We start from the raw sequence: 21739 nt of genomic DNA, 5'->3' as shown, positions 1-21739 counted from the left end.
GTCAGAGTCAGAAGCCAGGCTGCTTCTCAGGTCCGTGATACTGACACCTCCCGAGGCTAGCTCCTGACCTTTCAGTGCCTGAAGTGGAAAGTCTAAATGCCACCTGCCCCACCTCACTCATTCAAATGGGGCACAATCAACGTTCTCCTGGATGAGTTGTTATGAAATGAAACATAGGAAGCTGCCTTACACAGAGTCAGACCGTGGATCCATCCAGCCCAGTACTGTCAACACTGACTGGCAGCAGCGGCTCTCCAGGGTTTCAGGCAGGGCTTTTTCCAGCCCTACCCAGGGATCAAAACTGGGACCTTCTGCCTGCAAAGCACATACTCTGCCACTGAGCCACAGCCCCAAGAAAGGAAGCCTGGGCATTCTATGGCAGTGGTCTTGCAGGGGAAATGTCTCAGTGCACTGTGGCCTATGAGACAGAGGTCTGCCTGCCTCCAGTTCTGCCACCCTGGATGGTGCCCCGAATCTCCCCCGTGAGATAGCCATCTCATCTTTCCTCGCATGAAGGCTTCCCTCTGCACTCTTACAGACGCAGGAAGTGGCAGACGCTATGAGGGCCTCAGGAAGTACCCCAGACCCACCCTTCCAGGCCAACTTTACTATTAATCAGAGTTAGGCGGTGGCAGATACTAAGGGGTAGCAAGGAGCTGGAGGACAGAGCTTCATTGGTGGGCCCTCGTGGGCTAACCCGGTGCCAGTGAAAGTAAGCAACAGTGGCAACAGGCAGCACTGGTGCTGGGCAGCTGGGTCTTGATTTCCCAGCCAGAGCTGGCCCTACCATGAGGCTGAGTGAGGTGGCCACCTGAAGTGGTAGATGCTGGGGAGTGGGCAGAAGCAGCAGAAACACACACACACCAGTCCTTTCTTTCTGAGCTCCTCTTTGAGGACAGAGCTGTGTGTGTCATATGGCCTGCCCTGTGACCCCTAAGTTAGCCAGCTGTCATCAGGTGCAGCGGACAGCACTGTCCCATCACCAGCACTGAAGTGAGATTCAACTACCGGTCCAGTCGGTTTTTAGACACAGAATGGGAGGGAGGGTGCCATCTTGTCAGGCAGCTGAATGACTTGGACTGGCCCTCTTCCCTTCCTGTCCTTGCCAGTCTTCCTCCCTTTAGTCTCTCCCCTTTCCAAAGATCTCCCCGGGATCTTTGTTTAGCTTGCTGTGGGATGTGAGTCAGGGGGAGGGAAGGTATGTTAGGGAAGTGGGCATGTTTTTTGCAATAAACTTTCAAAGAATGCCCATTATTATTGTTGTTGTTGTTGTTATTATTATTATTATTCCTGATTTATTTTAATCTGACAGTGAGAAGAAAACATGCTGTGGAACAAGCTGATAATTTTTATGATGCTGCAGTCTGTAAGTCATGTGAGACTCACACAAATATGAGCTTGCTGGTGAAGGCAGCCTTAGTCTTAGCATCTTTCAGGGAGGTGCGGGGAAGTACTAAAACAAATGACGGAGAACAGCCAACAGAATGCATTGCCTCCGAACGGCCATAGGGATGCACTGCATTTCCAAATAACCACTGAAATGCACTGGGATGGGCTGTGATCCTGCACCCTATCCTAAAACATCCAACATAAAGCCATACTGACACATCTGAGAATGGCTGTTGAAATGCGTTGGAATGGGTTATGGTTCTGCACACTGACCTGCCTTTGTTGCCATAATACCACACCAGCATGTCTCCCTCCCAATGGCCATTGAAATGAACTATTCTGGATCCTGGTGCAAGTAACTTACAAGCTATCCTATGCACGCTTGCCCAGACGTCACTCTCATTTGAATGGGACTCACGCCCAAGTAAGTCTGCATTGGGGTTGCAGTCTGTGCCAATTATACGCATGGTTGGCAGTACCTTTATCTCTGTGCATAGTTAAATATCTAAAACGAAGGCACCGAAAGTGCTCTGGGGGGGGATCATACCCTGGGATGCTTCTGTGTCAAACCTCTTTCAGCTTGGGGGCTGAACTCAATTTCAGAGAAGCTTTTGGGGACTACATTCCAGGGGTGAGCAGGTGGGAAGGCAAAGGGGGTGGGGACAAAAAGTACAGAAAAAACAACGTATTGTAGCTTAAAACCCTTATTGCCCGTACCTAAGCTTTAGAAGAGACATTTCAACTTTTTAGAATGGGGGGAAAACTGCACAAAAGCTGGGAAGCCACCAAATCATAGAACAGTAGGGTTGGAAGGGGCCTACAAGGCCATCGAGTCCAACCCCCAAATGATTGATGGTTGGGGGGAAACGAGATGTGGCCGGGAGAAACAGACATCGCCACCTGGGAAACTGCAGAGGCCCAGACTTGGGGCTCAAGAAGCCTGGATTTGGACCCCAGGCCTGAAATTCCCCACAGCTGTGCGGATTGCACAGACGGTTCAAACCCAGTTCCCAAGCAGAAGCACTTTTCATATCTGGACTCTGGCATCAGCAGCACTGAGAAGCCTCACTTCAGATCTCTGCACCCAGAGTCCTCGGTGTATGCCATAGGTCTTGCTGAAATCATTCTCTTAAAGTACCATCAGGGCCGGCCCAAGACATTTTGCTGCCTGAGGGAAGCGACAAGAATCCCTCCAACCCCAACCCCAAACACACACACACACACACACACACGCTATTCTACCTGTGGAAGCTAACTGGACTGGCAATTGAATCCTGCTTCAATACCGGCGATGGGACAGCGTGGGGAACTGCGGGACTGAGCAGCAGGATAGCTTACAGGGTGCCCAGCAGTTGGTGTGGCAGATATAACTGTCCTCGAGCACTTCACCACCGCTCTGCCTGGTGCCTTCCTGCTGCCCACTCCAGTGGATAATGCAATGCAGGCAGCAGCGGTACCGGTAGACACAACGCAAGTGGAGCGACGTACGCATGCACGCAACGCCAGCTGGAACACATGGCCTACTTGCGCAGCCAGGGACCTTTCACAGCCTGCGATACATTGTGAGAAGGCGACTAGGTGAGACAGACAGACGGCCAACCCAGATCAGTGACACACAAGCATCAACCCCGCCCCCCGCCCACGTCCACTGCCTGAGGCAGCTGCCTCACCCCGCTTAACGCTAGCGCCAGCCCGCTCTCCGTTCAGGAAGCGCAGGCTGTGAGCCCTGCAACTGCAAAACGTGTCTCCTTTTGGTGTCTCGCTCAGGTTTATCACCTCAGTGAGAACTATGTCTGGGCTGTACCATTTCAGACTGCAGGTGGAGGCTCCCAGGACTGAATGCTCCTCCATACTACTACTATTCATCATCATCCCTGCAAATAGAAAAGTAGGTGGTCAGGGAGAAGGCTAAGCAAGAACCCATCTGTGTTTCTGTGTGGAAAGATTTGTTTTGTTTGGGTCTGGAGGAGCATTCAGCCCTGTGAGCCCCTGGCTGCAGTCCAAAATGGTACAACCCAGACACACGTTTGCCACCGCAGCGAGAACAGCTGGGCCTAGATCTCTGAGCATCTTTTGGAACCATCGTAAGGCCTTTTAAGAAGCAATGAATACACTGAGTGTAGGCTGCTGGAGCTAAGGCCTGGCCTACATGTTAACCTTTATCACATGAGGCAGGGCTGGCCCAACACATTTTAACATGGGCCTGACATGGAAGCCACTTAAATGGCCTCCATGAAAGGTCTTAACCCGGCCAGGGGCATTAACATGTAGAGAAAGTCCTCAGGATCACCTTGTGGAAATGTTCCATGCTAACTGGCAGTGACTGACATTGCCATGAAATGTCACCACATACCCTCCAGCAGGGGTAGGCAACCTGGTGCCCGCCCGATGTTTTGGCTCTTAACTCTCATAATCTCTGGCCATTGGCCATGCTGCCTCGGGCTCATGAGAGATCTAGTCCAAAACATGTGGAGAGCACCAGGTTACCTTCCCTTCTTTCTCAGATGAAAACAGAGACATGCTTGGAACATCCTTATTCTCATAGCAAGGAGCCCAAGCCCTTCTCCCTCTATTATACACATGGTGCAGTGGTTAGAGTGTCAGACTGGGATTGGGAAGACCCAAGTTCAAATCCTCACTCAGCCATAAACTTCACTGGGTGCCCTTGGGCCAGTCGCTGTCTCTCTGCATGACTGACTCATTACTGGATGAAAAGCAGGATATAAGTGTAATAACAGTAATAGTGATTAAAAAATACATTGCTGAAGGCTCTACTCGAGGCGCAGGGAACTTGTCATGCTCCAGATGCAGTTGGACTCCAACTCCCATTTGTCCCAGCCAGGACAGCCAATGGTCAGGGATTATGGGAGTTGGAGTCCAATGACATCTAGAGGGCGATAGGTTCCTCACTCCTGCTGTACTCCAGCTGCTGCATTGCTTTATGTTGCAACAACCTATTCTCCACTGATTTAAAATCCAAGAGGGTGTTTGCCCTTCTGGTTAAAGGTGTAGTTGAGAAACAAACATTGTCCTACAATATGTCACCGTTCAAACATGCCTGAGGCAGGATGTGAACACAGAGTGGCCGTGTGTCCTACTTTGTAGTGGACAGTCCTCCATTTGAAGCGCAGTCCAGTCCAAGCCCAGTTCAAAAATAAAGAACCATCAGAAGGGGGAGCAGGGAGGGGCCCTGAAGTTGCCCATCAACACTCAGCCTCTGGACAGCAAACACGTAAGTCACCTAGTGGTCACAGTCTTGCCCACAATAGGGAGATTACTGTATTTCCATTTAAATTATAGTAATTCTTTCCAAATTTGCACCTACACATATAAATTAGAATATGCAACTTTTATGCAAATCTGTGTCCTCCTTTTGGGGAGATTTGTAAGCGGCCACCCCAGACATGAAATTGCAGACAGGGCACTGAATGGTGCTTAAGTATTTGCATGTGTACCTGGGGAGGGGGCTAAATCCCAAAGAATCACAACTCTAAAGCAGGGGTGGGCAACCGGTGGCACTCGAGATGTTCTTGGACTACAGCTCCCATCATCCCTAACCACAGACCATGCTGGCTGGGGCTGATGGAAGCTGGAGTCCAAGAACATCTGGCTGCAGGTTTTCCATCCCCACTGTAGATGTTCATGCCAGCAACATTTTTTAGCATCCACCAATGGGAACATTAGGGACAAAATAGGGAGAGTGATTTGCTAGGGACCAGATTCATAAATGAGAGACTGTCCTTGGTAAATAGGGACAGTGGGAAAATATGTCATCATGTGATACAGAAGGTCAAACATGATGGTCAGCTCTACACATTATGCCAGCGGTGGGAAGAGTAAGTCATCAAGTCCAGGCTGCGTCAACATCAGACAGCATCTGCCTGATGATCAGCATGATATACAAGCCAGGCCTAAGCCACTAGGGAGTGGGGTTTAACCACGACTGTCTATCAGCTCTTTTACCACTAGGGAGTGGGGTTTAACCATGAGTGTGCATCAGCTCTTTTACTTGCATTTTAATCAGATGTCTTCAAGATTATTGTCACTTGCCTGAAGCTCTTCAGATTGGGTTGCCACCTTTTATACTGGTCCTACTCCTGTGCCTTTAGAGCAGGGGTGGACCACTTGTAGGCCAAACATCTGGAGGGCTGCAACTCCCATCAGACCTAGCCAGCATAGACAATGGTGAGGGATGATGAGAGTTGTAGGCCAAAACCTCTGGAGGGCCACAAGTAGCAAACGCCTGCTTTACAGGCACACAAATTTAGAAGGCAACAGGTTTTCCTAGCGTGGAGGACAATGCTCCATTTTGTGTGTTGCCAATTCAATGCGAGGAGCAAAGTCAGAAAAAGAGGTGGCAACCCAATTTTCAGATGGAGGGTAAAGGCTGTGCACGTTAGTATCTTTCCAGATTTGCAGTGCAAGAGGGAAGCACTTTTGAGAGCATGCAGGCAGCCTTTGGGGCCGGGGGAGAGGGCTGTTCCTGACAGCTTGTTTCCTAAACTCCATCCAACCTAGATTTAAGTGAGCCAAGTAAGAAGGTTTCCACCCATCCCAAGAGGGAACCATTCTAAAGCCAAAGCCCATTTTGAACAGCAGGCTTTTATTCATGATGTTCAATATACAGCCTGGTTTTTGCAATGGGAGCCCACTTGCTCACATACCCCAAACAAATTGCCTCCCCACTGAGGGTGCTTTGGGAATTTGCAAAGTCAAGCAGATGGTTTACAAGGCTCACTTGCTTGGATACTTTATACCAGGGGTAGGCAACCTGGTGCCTGCCAGATGTTTTAGACTTCAACTCCCATAATCCCTAACCATTGGCCATTCTGGGCGGGGCACCCTGGGAATTGTAGTTCAAAATATCTGGAGGGCGCCAGGCTGCCTACCCCTCCTTTAGACCATGGCTTCTCAAATGTTGTGCTTTCCCAAGCCAAGGGAAGAAACGTTGGAGCATTTCTTCATACGTAGCTAGTGTGCAGAGTGCAGATTTGAGTGTCCTTGGCCAGAGCAAGCATGGTGCAGTGCTGGTCTGGGCCAGGGAACTCAATCAGGGCTGGGCCTATCATTAAGCAGAGTGAGGTCATCGCCTTAGGCAGCAGATGCTGGGGGTGGCAACAGCCATTCCCTGTCAGCCTCTAGCCATTCCGTTCCTCCTGAGCCAGTGCAGGCAACACTTAGTTGTTGCTAGCCTGAGTGGGCTGGCTAACTCACCTAGTCAGCCTCACCTAACACGTCCCCCAGGTAAGGTCTGAGGGCACATGATGCAGCTAACTTACTTGTTACCTGGTTCTGAATTTGAACTGTTGCCACAGCAGTACCCTAGGGACCATGGGAAATTCCATTTCCAAGGGCACCCAAGTCCTTAGCATGGACATCAGGTTCCCTGGAAACTCCACATCCCCAGGCCTCCCTGTGCCTTTGACACTACTGAACAGTTCGTGATGGGAGGGGGGAGATATATAACCCCTGTTGTGCTCACCATGATGTCACTGGGAGTGCAACAGGATGCTGACTTCAAGATTTGGAGTCACAAAAACAACAGCACCAAGCTCTTTTCCAATTTTAGGGGGAAATATCTTGGTTTGCCAAGCCGAATTCTGAATCACGCCAAGGAAAATTCACATATCTCCAGTTTTATATACTCAGTGTTGAGAGGAAAGCACACCACACATGCTTACTGAAGCTAAGCAGGTCTGGTTAGCACCTGGATGGGAGATCAACTGGAAACCCTGTGTATGCTGCCTCAAGTTCCATGATGGAAGAAAGGCAGCCTTTCCTGACCTGGTGCCCTCCAGATGTGTTGGACTACAACTGGGCTGGCTGGGAGATGCTGGGAGTTGTAGTTCAATACATCTGGAGGGCACCAGGTTCGGGAGGCTGTTATAAACATACTAAATAAATAGACTAAAGGGAGCATCATTTTTATTTATAAGTAAATAGGGGGAGCATCATTTTATCTTGTGTCTCAGGTAGCTAAATGTCTTGGACCAACCCTGTTATCTCTCTGCGTTTAAATGCATGTTTAGGCCCTATTCACACACGTACGCTTACGACTTGCAGGTGTGAACAGGCAATTGCAGAGATGGAACCATCACGTCTCTCACAGGGATGCTGCAAGGATAAAATGAGAAAACAACCCTGAGTTTCTTAGGGAAATAAAACCAATCAAGAAACTATAACAGTACACAGATGCAGCCCATGGCAATCACTCCAGTTATTGCTGTTCTGCTGACCACTGCCCCATGTGGTGAAGTGCATAACTGCAGCCTCTTTGCCAAGATCCTGCCAGAGCCGACTGACTCTGCCCACTCAGGCCGGCCATTGGATCCTTTTGGGCAGGAAAGACTATAAAGAGCTCCCTGTCGCAGTCAAGTCTCACTTGAGCAATATCTGTCTCCGTTCAGTTGTGTCTCTGATCCTGACTCCAGGCTTGTTCCCTGGTCCTGCTTTTGGGGTCGCCCTCTAATCCCAATTGCTCTTTGGTCTTGATTCCTGCCTCACTTCCGACTGCTGCCCATGGCTCAGCCCTGACACCCGCTTGGCTCTGGCCTGGAAGCCCTCCCATTAATCCCAGATGCACAATTTGGTTGTGGGTATCATAGAATCATAGAATAGCAGGGCTGGAAGGGGCCTACAAGGCCATCGAGTCCAACCCCCTGCTCCATGCAGGAATCCAAGTCAGAACACCCCTGACAGATGGCTGTCCAGCCTCATCTCAAATGCCTCCAGTGTGGGAGAGCCCACCACCTCCCTAGGGAATTGGTTCCACTGTCGTATTGCTCTAACAGTCAGGAAGTTTTCCTGATGTTCAGCCGGAATCTGGCTTCCTGTAACTTGAGCCCAAGTTACTTGAGCTCAAGAGCGCTATCATATCTCCCCTCAGTCTTCTCTTCTCAAGGCTAAACATGCCCAGTTCTTTCAGTCTCTCTTCATAGGGCTTTGTTTCCAGTCCCCTGATCATCTTTGTTGCCCTCCTCTGAACCCTCTCCAGCTTGTCTGCATCCTTCTTAAAGTGTGGTGCCCAGAACTAGACACAGTACTCTAGCTGAGGCCTAACCAGTGCTGAGTAGAGGGGGACTAGTACTTCCAGGGATTTGGAAGCTATGCTTCTATTAATGCAGCCCAAAATAGCATTTGCCTTTTTTGCAGCTGCATCACATTGTTGGCTCATATTCAGCTTGTGATTGACAACAATTCCAAGATCCTTCTCGCTTGTAGTGCTGTTGAGCCACGTATTCCCCCATCTTGTAACTGCATTTGGTTTCTTTTTCCTAGGTGCAGAACTTGGCATTTATCCCTATTAAACGTCATTCTGTTGTTTTCTGCCCAGCGCTCCAGTCTATCAAGTTCATGTTGAATTTTGTTTCTGTCTTCCAAAGTATTAGCTATCCCGCCCAATTTTGTGTCATCTGCAAATTGGATCAGCATTCCCTGCACCTCCTCCTCCAAGTCATTAATACAAATGTTGAAGAGCACTGGGCCCAGGACTGAGCCCTGCGGTATCTGCTCGTTACCTCTCCCCAGTTTGAGAAGGTCCCATTGATAAGCACTCCTTGAGTCCGATTCTGTAGCCAACTGTAGATCCACCGGATCGTTGGTTCATCTAGCCCACTTTGAGCTAGTTTGCTCATGAGGATATCATGGGGCACTTTGTTGAAAGCTTTGCTGAAGTTGAGGAATATTATGTCCACAGCATTCCCACAATCCACAAGGGAGGTGACTTGATCAAAAAATGAGATCAGATTCGTCTGGCAGGATTTGTTCTTGACATATCCATGTTGGCTTCGAGTAATCACTACATTATTTTCAAGGTGCTTACAGATAGATTGCTTTATAATCTGCTCCAGAATTTTCCCAGGGATTGATGTCAGACTGACTGGTCTGCAGTTCCCAGGTTCCTCCTTTTTACCCTTTTTGAAGATAGGAACAATGTTAGCCCTCCTCCAGTCATCTGGCACTTCACCGGTCCTCCATGATTTCTCAAAGAGAATAGACAGTGGTTCTGAGAGTTCTTCTGCCAGTTCCTTTATTACTCTAGGGTGCAGTTCATCTGGCCCTGGAGATCTGAACTCATTCGAAGTAATTAGGTGTTCCTTGACTATATGCCTATTGATCTCAAGCTGCAATCCTGCTCCTTCAGCCTGTACTCCGCCTTTGCCAGGGGGATCATAGACCCTCTTTGGGGAGAAGACTGCGCCAAAGTAGGAACTGAGCACTTCTGCCTTTTCTTTGTCATCTCTTATCATTTTGCCATCCTTATTGAATAGCTGAACCACCATTTCTTTCCTCTGTCTTTTACTGTGCACGTAGCTGAAGAAAGCCTTTTTGTTGCTTTTAGCATCCCTCGCTAACCTCAGCTCATTCTCAGCTTCCTGATGCCATCCCTGCAATTCTGGGCTACCTGCCTGTACTCTTCCTTTGTTGTTTGGCCTTCCTTCCACTTCCTATATGTGTACTTTTTTGTTTTCAAGTCATCTCTAAGCTTTTGATGAAGCCACACTGGCTTCTTCTGTTGTCTTCCACCTTTTTTTCTTGTTGGAATTGTTTTTAATTGTGCCTTTAGATTTTCCTTTTTTTTAAACTCCCACCCATCTTAAGACTCCTTTTCTCATTAGAGTCTCTTGCCATGGGACCTTACTGATCATTGTTCTGAGTTTATTAAAATCAGCTTTCCTAAAATCCAGGGTACGGGTTTGGCTACACTTGGCTTTTGCTTCCTTTAGAACAATGAACTCAAGCATAACATGGTCGCTTTCCCCCAGAGTTCCTGTAACTGCTACTTTACCCACTAAGTCATCTCTCTTGGTTAGGATCAAGTCAAGGATAGCTGATCCTCTAGTTCCTTCCTCTACTTTTTGTAGGAGGAAGTTATCCAACACACAAGTCAGGAATTTCCTGGGGGGGGGCATGTTTTGCAGAATTTGTCTCCCAACAAATAGCGGGGAAATTGAAGTCCCCCCATTACTACTACATCATGCTTCCTTGAAACACTGGCTATTTGCTTTTCAAAAGTTTCATCCTCGTCTTCTCCTTGATTGGGTGGCCGGTAGTAGACTCCAATCACCATGTTCCTTTTATTCTTTGTTCCATTTATTTTAACCCAGATGCTCTCAATGGGGCTACCAAGCTCATCCTCCTGTATTTCTGTGCAGAGATATGCATTTTTCACATACAGTGCAACCCCACCTCCCTTTCTGTTCCTCCTGTTCTTTTTGAACAAGTTATATCCTTCAATTGTTGTCTTCCAGTCATGAGAGTCATCCCACCGAGTCTCAGTTATACCTATCAAGTCATAATTTCCCTCCTGTATTAAGAGTTCAGGTTCATTCTGTTTCTTTCCCATACTCTTGGCATTAGTATATAGACATCGAAGACCATGTGCTTCATGGTCTGGCTTTCTTCCTACATGTTTGTGAAGACTATTATTGGGCGCTGAAGTTCATGTTCACCTGGCTCAGAATACAAACCTGTCCATCACATAATGCTTGGCTGCATTACAAATCAAGCACTATTTTTCATTTTTAAAAAATGACCTGGCCCTGAATTTAAACTGTTGCCATGTTGTATCTTAAGGATACCACAGCAGTATCCTAAGGACCATGGGAAATGCCATTTTCCAGGGCACCTGAGTCCATAGCATGGACATCAGTTTCCCTGGAAACGCCACATTCCCAGAGCTCCCTGTGCCTTTGACACTGGTGAGCAGTTCATGGGGGGGGGGACGGTACAGCTCCTGTTATGCTCACCATGATGTCATTGGGAGCACAACAGGATCCTAACATCAGGATTTAGAGCCAGAAAAAAAAACGAGCTATTTTCCAATTTTCAGGGAAATTGGAAAATAACTAGGCCAAATTGCAAATCAAGCCCAGGAAAGTTCACCTATCTCCAGTTTTATGCACTCAATACTGAGGGGAAAGCACACCACACATGCTCAGAGGCATTCCATTAATAATGACTTCCTATGTTCCATGGGAGAGCCCTGGTTCTGCAAATGCAGGCCCAAGCTAAACCCTGACGTGCCCTGCCTTAGCAATCTCTGGCTCTTTACGTGGCTAGTTATACTCCATCAGAAAATGCCCCATGAAAACTATCATTCCCCCACCTTGTTTTTTGTTTAGCATGTTTGTAGGATGAAACCACAGTCCAGGACGTGTTTTTGAACTGCCATGGCCCCCATAGCAACTACTAGTAATGTGGCCAAAATACAGTGATCGGGGAGAACCGTTGCAGGAGACTCTTCAGGAGCCGGGGATGGGGGTGGGTGGGAGCAGAAATGTGGTCAGCCTTTCCCTGCAACTGGAGCAAGCATGAGAAATCCAATGCGGGAGATGTTTTCTTTGGACAGCCTGAGGATGAGGGAGCCCCAGCTGCGTAACCCGCTCAGGCAAAAACATCACCCCAGCTCGGAATGAGGCAGGTTTAAACAATTCAAAGCAGGGGGTGACGCAAAATGTCTCAGGTTTCATGACTCACGGCGATTACAGAGAGTCAGCGGAATTCGCTTTCGAAACCACGTCTGGCTCCCAGTGCATCTTGCCCCTAGAGTCACCCCCATGCATGCCGAAGGGAAAATAAAAGATTCTGGGTTGGATCTCAGGCCTTCCCTCCCCAAATGTTTGGCAGGGAATTACCTAGCCCCACTCTGCAGACAGAAGGGGAAAAATAATAACCCTTCCTTCTTTGGGGCAATATGGTAGGAAGAGCAGATGCTCTACCAGCTCCAGTCCCTACTGCTGGATAGACCTCCACTAAAGCTTGGAAGGCAGAAGACTGTCTGTAGGAAGGCTTTAAAACAACTATTCATAGCTCAGACTTATACCTGGCTACCTGCAGGAAGTAAGAATTGCTTACAAGCAACTAGACAGAAAAGCTTTATAAACATACCCATCTTTTTCTTTTTCCTTTTCCTTTAGGCCACAAATGACTAATGTGGGTATTCTTGGGGCAGACAGACTAGTAATTTGTTGTTGTTGTTGTTGTTGTTGTTGTTGTTGTTGTTGTGGGCTAGTGCTTTTGTGTGGACTTAATTTTAAGCATGCCACCATTGTATTTCCCTCACATGCAATGCAAAAAACCCCACCCAGGTTGCTCCATGCTTTCAGTGGTGCAAACACTCTTAGATTTGCTGATGATCTGGAGGGGGAAGGCTGCCTTAGATGGCTGACACAATTGTTATGCAAAATTCTCACAGGGACCTGAAGTTCAGTTTCACACAATATCCACCATTAAAACCCCACATTGGGGATTTCACATTGAGTTGGGTCCCCAAAGCAGATTCAATAGTCAGATTTCAACCTGAACCCTACAAATGCCATTTCCCCTTCACAGCTCTGCAGTGATAACTCGCGAACAGGGGGTGGGGGAACAATCTGTGCATGCTCAGAGGCACTCTGAATTCTCACGTTTCCTGGGCTTGGAGCTATTCCCAGGGAGGGCTGTATCCTGGTTCTGCTTTGCACTATATTCAGAGCTCTGCGAGTACCATGCTAACAAAATTCTGCACCCAAGGAATTCAAATTCTGCACCAAGAAAAGGTGGGTTCTGTTGCCTGCACAGATCGGGCCAATCAAGCACATTTGCATGAATTCACTTATATTGCATAATTTATTCTGATTTTGTTATACATGGAGAAGGGTAAGAAGGTATGCGGGGCACTGAATCTCAGTCTCCACCCACTGGAAATCTCATTACACCCCCACTTCTGAAATTTCCGTAGGCTCTGCCCACACAGTCAAGTATGGCGAGATTACACAAAAGATCCTTCAATGTTCTGTTCCTAAAGCTGGCTGGCCAGATGCTTCTAAAAAGTGTACCAGTAAGACATGAAAACAGCAGCCCTCTCCTGTTGTCTGTGTCTTGCATCTGTTATTATGAGATATACTGCCCCTGAAATATGGAGACTATAGTTAGCTATCACAGGGGTGTCGAACCTCTTTCAGTCCAAGGGCCAAATTCAATTTTGGAGAAGTTTGGGGGGTCACATTCCAGTGGTGGGCTTAGCAAAAAAAGCTGCGGCCAAAATACCAAAAATACCAACATATTTTAGCTTAAAGCCCTTACTGCCAGTAACTAGTCTTTAGGAGAGGCATTTCCACCTTTTAGAATGAGGGGGGGAAACCAGGAGGTGGGGGAGAGGTGCTGGGTCCAGAGGAAGAGGGCGTGGCCATCTGGGGAACCTAGGAGGGCCAGATTGGGAACTCACATGGGCCAGATTTGGCTCATGGGCCTGAGGTTCAACACCCTTGAGTTATCAAGATTTCAAGCACAGTATTGTGGCCGAAAGGGCTTGGAAAGTACTTAATAATGATAATAACAATAATGTGAGTTCACTGAAATTCCCATATAGTTGAATTATGCATCCAGCCCCACATGTTTTCTGCATTCCCATGGAATCGCAGCATGTACACATCGTTGATCGTACTTGTCAGTTATAAAAATATCCAGAGTATCTTGAAAGCTTGCTTCAAGGGGGACAAGCAAAAGGTATAATGTCATTTGCTTTGTGAATATCTCATTCTTCTGTGCACATCAAAGCAGGAGTGCAGAGGTGTGTGTGTGTGTGTGTGTGTATGTGAGAGAGAGAGAGAGAGAGAGAGAGGCGTTTGCAAACCCCAGACCTCTTGCCTTTCCTTTCTACTGGAGGCATAAATCTCAGCCAGAGGTTTCCAGAGGGACGGTAAATATTTGGGGAGAGTTGCTATGACCCCTCAAGACTCATGCATGCTGTTCGGTTGCTATCATGGTTTGCTTATCATTCCTTTGGGAAGCCTGAACAATGCAAAACCATGTTCATGGTGGATGAAAGAGAAAACAAAACCATACACGCTCACACAAACATTAAAAACTTTTCCAAAAGGACCAAAGAAAAAAGCAGGGTGGGGGGACGATGGGGGGGGGCTTGTTTGAAAAGTGAACACTCAGCACAGCCCTGGCTTCCTGTGATGGGGAGAGTGAACAGGAAGTCCCTGTTTCCTGCCTGCAGAGCAGGGGCCCTATCTAATGCCTCTGATCAGAAAACAAACACCACTTTGATTAAAGAAACAAAAGGGCCAAAAACTCACCGCCAGGGACAGCGCAAGTGTTAGGGAAATGAGGCCAAAAGGCAAAAACAAACCCAGATACAAGATTGCAGCCTGTTAAACAGAAAAATCCCCCATCCTGTTTCCTTTCTTTGCTGCCATTTCCTCTTAACAACACTAAAAAAATAAAAATAAAAAGGATCACACAGGGATCATGATAGCCTTGTTTATCAAAAACACTTAACCCCAGATCAATATGTGTGAAGCTCAAAAGGTGCTACCAAAACCAACCCTCTTCAACTGATACTCCTTGTACATAAGAACATTAGAAGAGCCCTGCTGGGTCAGACCAAGGGTCCATGTAGTTCAGCATTCTGTTCACGCAGTGGCCAACCAGCTGTCGACCAGGAACCCACAAGCAAGGCATGAGCGCCACACCACCCTCCCACCCATGTTCCCCAGCAACTTGTATACATAGCCTCACTGCCTCTCAAACTGGTAGCACACAGCCATCAGAACTAGTAGCCATAGAGCCTACTCCTCCAGGAATTTGTCTAATCCTCTTTTAAAGCCATCCAAATTGGTGGCCATCACTACATCCTGTGGTAGTGAATTCCATAGTTTAACTACGCACTGTGTAAAGAAGAACTTCCTTTTATCTGTCCTGAATCTCCCACCAATCAGTTTCATGGGATGACTCCGGGTTCTAGAATTGTGAGGGTAAAAAATGTCTAAACGTTCTCCACACCATGCATAATTTTGTAGACCTCTATCATGTCTCCCCTTACCCTCCCTTTTTTCCAAGCTAAACAATCCCAGCTGCTGTACCTTTCTCTCATAGGGGAGATGGTCCAGCACCTTGATCATTTTAGTTGCCCTTTTCTGCACTTTTTCCAGCTCTACAATCTCTTTTTTAGGTGTGATGACCAGAACTGTACACAGTATTCCAAGTGCAGTTGCACCATAGATTTGTATAAGGGCAGTATGACATAGGCAAAAATAGAAAAGGAATTGAGAATAAAACTGCCAAACATGGAGTTTGCCTTGGTAGTACGCTAAGCTGCTGTTATAATGCAGGGTACAGAAGCTGAGGCCTGGGGTCCCAATCCTGCACCCTGGGGCTTCCCAGATGTCCATGCCCTCTTCCCCTCGACCACGGACTGCTTAGTGGTTTCCCAGCTTTTGTTTCATGCCTATTTCTCCTATTCTAAAAGGTTGAATTGCCTCTCCTAAGGCTTAGGTACTGGCAGGAATGGCTTTCAGCTAATATATGATGGTAGGTTTTGTAGTTTGGCCCCACCCACCAGTGAAATGCAGCCCCCAAGAGTTTCCCCATAATGAGATTTGGCCCTCGGACTGAAAGAGGCTCAACACACCCCATTTTAATGTATTCCCCATCACCAACACTAAATAACTGTGCCTTTGACAGTTGTGCAGATGAAGGAAATTTGGTAAGTGCTTGTCAGGCACAGGTAGGAAAAGCTGCATCTGCTGGAATTCCCTCATCTACCTATCCTGTTAAATGCACAGGAACCTTGTCCTCTTTTACATCTGGCCACCCTATCAGGCAAATTCACATGCCAACATAAGTATTGTGAAAATATGGCTCTGCAATGGGTCATTCCTAGCCTTACTTAGATTTGCCAGGGACTGAGGGTGCTTCCAGATAGAGGACTCCTACTGCTACCAAATGGAAAGCCTTGTGCAGTTGATCCATCTTTCCCTCCTTAACAGATTTTCTGCAGTAAGAAAAAACCCTGAAAAAAAAACCAGAAGCAGCCATGGGAAAACACGGGACAGTTACAAGTGGAAGAAAGAATGAGGCAGGGCAAATGGATGATAAATGCCATGTCTGGAATCACCATTTATTTGTTTATTACATTTCTTTACCACCCAATATCCAAAGGTCTCTGGGTGGTTCACAAAAAAATTAAAACCGTAAAATACAACAGGACAAAACATATTAAACCTTTACAAATTTGAAACAGAATAAAACCATAGTGAAGGCCAGAAGCGGTGTAAAGATCTAAAAACACAGCAACACATTTAAAAACAAAGCTGGAGGACTGGCGGGGGGTGGGCAGGATAGTCTTCACTTGGTGCTGAAAAGACTGCAGTGTTGGCACCAGGTGAGCCTCTCTGGGGAGCTCATTCCACAACTGGGGTGCCACCACTGAAAAGGCCCTCTCCTTAGTAGCCACCTGCTTCACCTCAATTAGAGGGGGGCACACAGAGGAGGCACTCTTAGGGTCAATAAACTGGGATCTCCTACATGCAAAGCATGTGCTCAACCACTGGCCTTTCATGGACATGATATCCTGGATGTTTTAACCTTATGTGGATCCTGTAGGGGAACAGGACAGTACAACCCTATATAGGCCTACTCAGAAGTAAGTCTAAGTGAGTTCAGTGGGGATTGCAGCCTGAATGTTCTATAGACTTGATGTTTGTTTTTTATCTTGTGGCCATGACAGGGTAGGATACAAAATCCAGCCCCCTCCCTCAAGAATATTAATGGCTTCTTGGGGTTTTTTGTTTTGGCCAGTGCTTGGAGTCATGTTGAGAGCGCATATATTTTTAAGATCGTAGGTGTATGCACCAGAAAACTGCAGCAGTCACCTTCTAATTTGCATGTGGTTATTTGCATACATTGCTATTGCTATTATTAGCTTGCATTTATCTTTAATGGCAGCAGTGCACTCATTGCGGTACAAAAGCACAGTTGCATAATTGGCTTTGCTTGGAAGGCTCCTGACCCAAGTTTTGGCAGGCAAGAAAGGTGTGGCTGTGGGGAGTGAGCAGGATTGCCCAACAGATGGGACAAGGGAGAGTCTAGTGACTAGGAAGATAAAGGTATGGTAAAATAAGGATGGTTCAGGATTATGCAGAAGTGGGGCTTGAAAAAAAGACTTGAAGGGGGAGATAGCTCAGTGGCAGAGCACGTGTTTTGCAAGCAGAAGGCCCTGGGTTTAATCCCTGCCATCTCCAGGTAGTAAGTAATCTCAAAGACATCTGCCTGAGACCCTGGAAAGCTACTGACAATCAGAGTGACCATACTGGGCTAGATGTATGAGTAACCTTACCTGTTATAAGCCAGTGACTTATGTTCTTCTTATGAGTGGAGAGTCCTCTGTTTAAACTAAGAGCTGAACAATACTTCTGGAAATACCACCAGGCAGACTCCTCCATTTAGAATCAGGCTAAAGAGAATAGGGAAGACCCACAGAGCAGTTAGATATGAGCTCACTAATATTCCTCATGAATGTGGAGGTGAAGAATAGATTTAAGGGACTAAATTTAGTAGATAGGGTCCCGGAAGAACTATGGACAGAAGTTCGCAACATTGTTCAGGAGGCGGCAACAAAAAACGTCCTAAAGAAAAAGAAAACCAAGAAGGCAAGATGGCTGTCTGCTGAGACACTGGAAGCAGCCCAAGAAAGAAGGAAAGCAAAAGGCAACAGTGATACGGGGAGATATGCCCAATTAAATGCAAAATTCCAGAGGTTAGCCAGAAGAGATAAGGAATTATTTTTAAACAAGTAATGCGTGGAAGCGGAAGATGATAATAGAATAGGAAGGACAAGAGACCTCTTCCAGAAAATTAGAAACATCGGAGGTAAATTCCAGGCAAAAATGGGTATGATCAAAAACAAAGATGGCAAGGACCTAACAGAACCAGAAGAGATCAAGAAAAGGTGGCTAGAATATATGGAAGATCTGTATAGGAAGGATCAAAATCTCGGGGATAGATTTGACGGTGTGGTCAGTGAGCTAGAGCCAGACATCCTGAAGAGTGAGGCTGAATGGGCCTTAAGAAGCATTGCTAATAACAAGGCAGCAGGAGATAACAGTATCCCAGCTGAACTGTTTAAAATCTTGCAAGATGAGGCTGTCAAGGTGATGCATGCCATATGCCAGCAAATTTGGAAAACACAAGAATGGCCAATAGATCGGAAAAAATCAACTTATATCCCCATACCGAAAAAGGGAAGCACCAAAGAATGTTCAAACTATCGAACAGTGACACTTATTTCACATGCCAGTAAGATAATGCTCAAGATCTTGCAAGGTAGACTCCAGCAATTCATGGAACGAAAATTGTCAGATGTACAAGCTGGGTTTCAAAAAGGCAGAGGAACTAGAGACCAAATTGCCAATATCCACTGGATAATGGAGAAAGCCAGGGAGTTTCAGAAAAACATCTATTTCTGTTTTATTGACTATTCTAAAGCCTTTGACTGTGTGGATCATAACAAATTGTGGCAAATTCTTGGTGGGATGGGGATACCAAGTCATCTTGTCTGCCTCCTGAGCAATCTGTATAACGACCAAGTAGCAATGGTAAGAACAGACCACGGAACAATGGACCGGTTTAAGATTGGGAAAGGAGTACGGCAGGGTTGTATACTCTCACCCTACCTATTCAACCTGTACGCAGAACACATCATGCGATGTGCTGGGCTTGATGAAGCCAAGGCTGGAGTTAAAATCACTGGAAGAAACATTAACAATCTCAGATATGCAGATGATACCACTTTGATGGCTGGAAGCGAGGAGGAGCTGAGGAACCTCATGACGAAGGTGAAAGAAGAAAGTGCAAAAGCTGGGTTGCAGTTAAACCTCAAAAAAACCAAGATTATGGCAACCAGCTTGATTGATAAGTGGCAAATAGAGGGAGAAAACGTGGAGGCAGTGACAGACTTTGTCTTTCTAGGCACAAAGATTACTGCAGACACTGACTGCAGCCAGGAAATCAGAAGACGTTTACTTCTTAGGAGGACAGCAATGACAAATCTTGATAAAATAGTGAAGAGCAGAGACATCACACTGACAACAAACGTCTGCATAGTTAAAGCAATGGTATTCCCTGGAGTAACCTATGGCTGCGAGAGCTGGACCATAAGGAAGGCTGAGCGAAGGAAGATAGATGCTTTTGAACTGTGGTGCTGGAGGAAAATTCTGAGAGTGCCTTGGACTGCAAGAAGATCAAACCAGTCCATACTCCAGGAAATAAAGCTAGACTGCTCACTTGAGGGAATGATATTAAAGGCAAAACTGAAGTACTTTGGCCACGTAATGAGAAGACAGGATACCCTGGAGAAGATGCTGATGCTAGGGAAAGTGGAAGGCAAAAGGAAGAGGGGCCGACAAAGGGCAAGGTGGATGGATGATATTCTGGAGGTGACGGGCTCGACCTTGGGGGAGCTGGGGGTGGTGACAGCCGACAGGAAACTCTGGCGTGGGCTGGTCCATGAAGTCACGAAGAATCGGAAGCGACTGACCGAATAAACAACAAGACTCCTCCAGCTGGACCTGTGCTGCTTTAGAATGCAAGTGAGGGATCTCATGCATACTTCCCCATGTAAACTCCCTGCACATACAGAACTAGCATATCTAGACAGCTGGCTTTCTCCCTGACATGCTAGGTTTCTAAGTGCACTGGAGTTTTACAGGGAGCATTGTGATGCATTATGATGCGCTACATTCTTTGAGGACTGTACTGTGTGATATTTCTGAACCCATAAATTGGATGTAAAGGCAGTTTCGCACATCACACAGAAACATATCCAGGTTTGCCATCCATTCCAGGGTGACCACTGGAGTGTATTCAAATCTAAAGTCACCATAAATCAAAACTGAGGACATGTCAGAAAGAGGGCATTTGATGTTCTGCACACAGTATGTGGCAGGAAACCCAGGTTTGTGACTGAGACAGTCTGTGCTTGACTAGAAGCTGCAAGCAGTTTCAGCTCTCTGATGAGTCTACTTGTACAAGGAATGAGTTTTCAAATACTTGTTGGCTGCATTTCCACTTTTCACATAATTTAAAGGGTACACTTAAAAAAATTTTTTAGAAAACATAATGTGTGAAGCAGCCCTAATTATCTGTTGTCTCTTTGAGGGTTGAAGGAGATGCCTTTCTGCACTCTAACCTGGGTGCAGATTGCTCCTCTCAATTTTCCCCCTTTGCTCCTTCTATAGTGGTATGCTCACAAAGCAGCAGGGGGAGCCCAGCTACGCTTCATGCACATAAACCTGTTCCCAAGCTTCTGCTGCATCCACCTGTTACCCCTGCCCTAGTATACAGCCTCAGGCTAGCCTCTTCAACAAAGCATTGCCACACAAATCAGCCCCAAGTTGTCCTCTTCAGCACAGCAACCTCTACCACACAGTTACCATTACCACAAGTAATCAGCTTCAGGCTGTCTTCTTCCACACTGTAGCAGCCCTCATGTTCATATGAAAGCCTGAAGTGCCCTTTTCTCCACAATGCAGGTGGATATACATACAAGATGGATACTCCATATTAATTCCCAATTGCACAGAGGGAGTGCTCATGTGATATCTTTGCTCTTTTTTGAGAGAGAGAAATCACAAGAGGAACACGGCCCCAGGTATTGTATAAACTGCAGCAGAACTAGAAGGAAGCGATCAGGGGCCTGCGAGTAAGTTCATTCCTATATAAATAGCTCATTGTGCAACACTAAAGTTGAGCTATTAACATTTTTGAGAAGCATTTAAAAAAAATGAGTTGAGGCACATGCCTTCCTCTCAGAGAAGCTGAATTTGGACACTTAACCTCCTGGCCTATTTGTGGTTACAGATGCAGCTGCTTGTCTTTCGAATACAGAAGGATTTCGTTGTAATTTAAAAATAAAAAAAAAGGAAAATCAAGTGAAGGAACAAGAACATCACCACAGCTGCTTTCTTCTTGGCATAAGATATTTAGAAAAGCCATTGGGAGTCCTCCTTCACTTCTCCAGACCCCGTTTCAAACTCTGCAAGGGTCTACTCAAAATGGCACATGGAAAATGCATGGATCTAATTGTGATGTCTCTCGAACCTTGACTGTTGGATTACAGGGTTTTGGTAATTTAGGGTACAATCTTATGCATGTTTAGACAGAAAAAAGTCCTACAGCTCCCAGCGTTCCCCAGCCAGCATGGCTGCCTGGGGAATGCTGGAAGTTGTAGGATTTCCCCCCCCTGTCTAAACATGCATACAACTGCGCTCTTAACTGGTTTGACTTCAGTTTCCTGGCAGAGCTCCTAGCCCAGGCCTACAACAAGGTTTCTTCTAATACAGTCTTCCCCACCTTGGTGGTCTCCAGATGTGCTGGACTGCAATGCCCATAATACCCAGCCAGCATGGCCAATGGCTGTAATGGCTGGAAATGATGGGTGCTACAGCCTAACGCATTTGGAGACTACCTAGTTGGGGGAAGGCTGTTCTAGTCAAAGGAAAGAGAGGAATGGGGAGGCTGGACCACTGGGCTGGGGCTGATGAAAATTGGAGTTCAACAACATCTGGAGGGCCTCTGGTCC

General features: G+C 46.7%; 1 protein-coding gene across 22 annotated transcripts in view; it reads right to left on the bottom strand.

The window, feature by feature from the left end:
- HDAC7 (histone deacetylase 7) overlaps positions 1–21739 on the bottom strand; it is a 242137-nt gene that overhangs the window by 205380 nt on the left and 15018 nt on the right. For 10 of the 22 annotated variants that reach the window (XM_084836481.1, XM_084836484.1, XM_084836485.1 and 7 more), the window contains exon 2: positions 7438–7503. The exons of 7 other annotated variants lie outside the window; for them this stretch is intronic. Coding sequence is in view for 5 of the 15 variants with exons in the window: in XM_084836476.1 (XP_084692602.1) it covers positions 3060–3261 (202 nt within the window). In the remaining 10 variants the exon portion in view is untranslated. Of the gene's footprint in view, positions 1–3059; positions 7504–21739 lie in introns of all 22 variants that reach the window. 5 more of the 22 variants (XM_084836476.1, XM_084836472.1, XM_084836474.1 and 2 more) reach the window with 1 other exon arrangement.

Source organism: Heloderma suspectum, chromosome 2 (assembly GCF_057233095.1).
Source record: "Heloderma suspectum isolate Gila_16-S chromosome 2, 16-S_ref, whole genome shotgun sequence".
NCBI lineage: Eukaryota > Metazoa > Chordata > Lepidosauria > Squamata > Helodermatidae > Heloderma > Heloderma suspectum.
The sequence above is the reverse complement of the archived record's forward strand: the minus strand, read 5'-3'. Positions and strand labels throughout refer to the sequence as shown.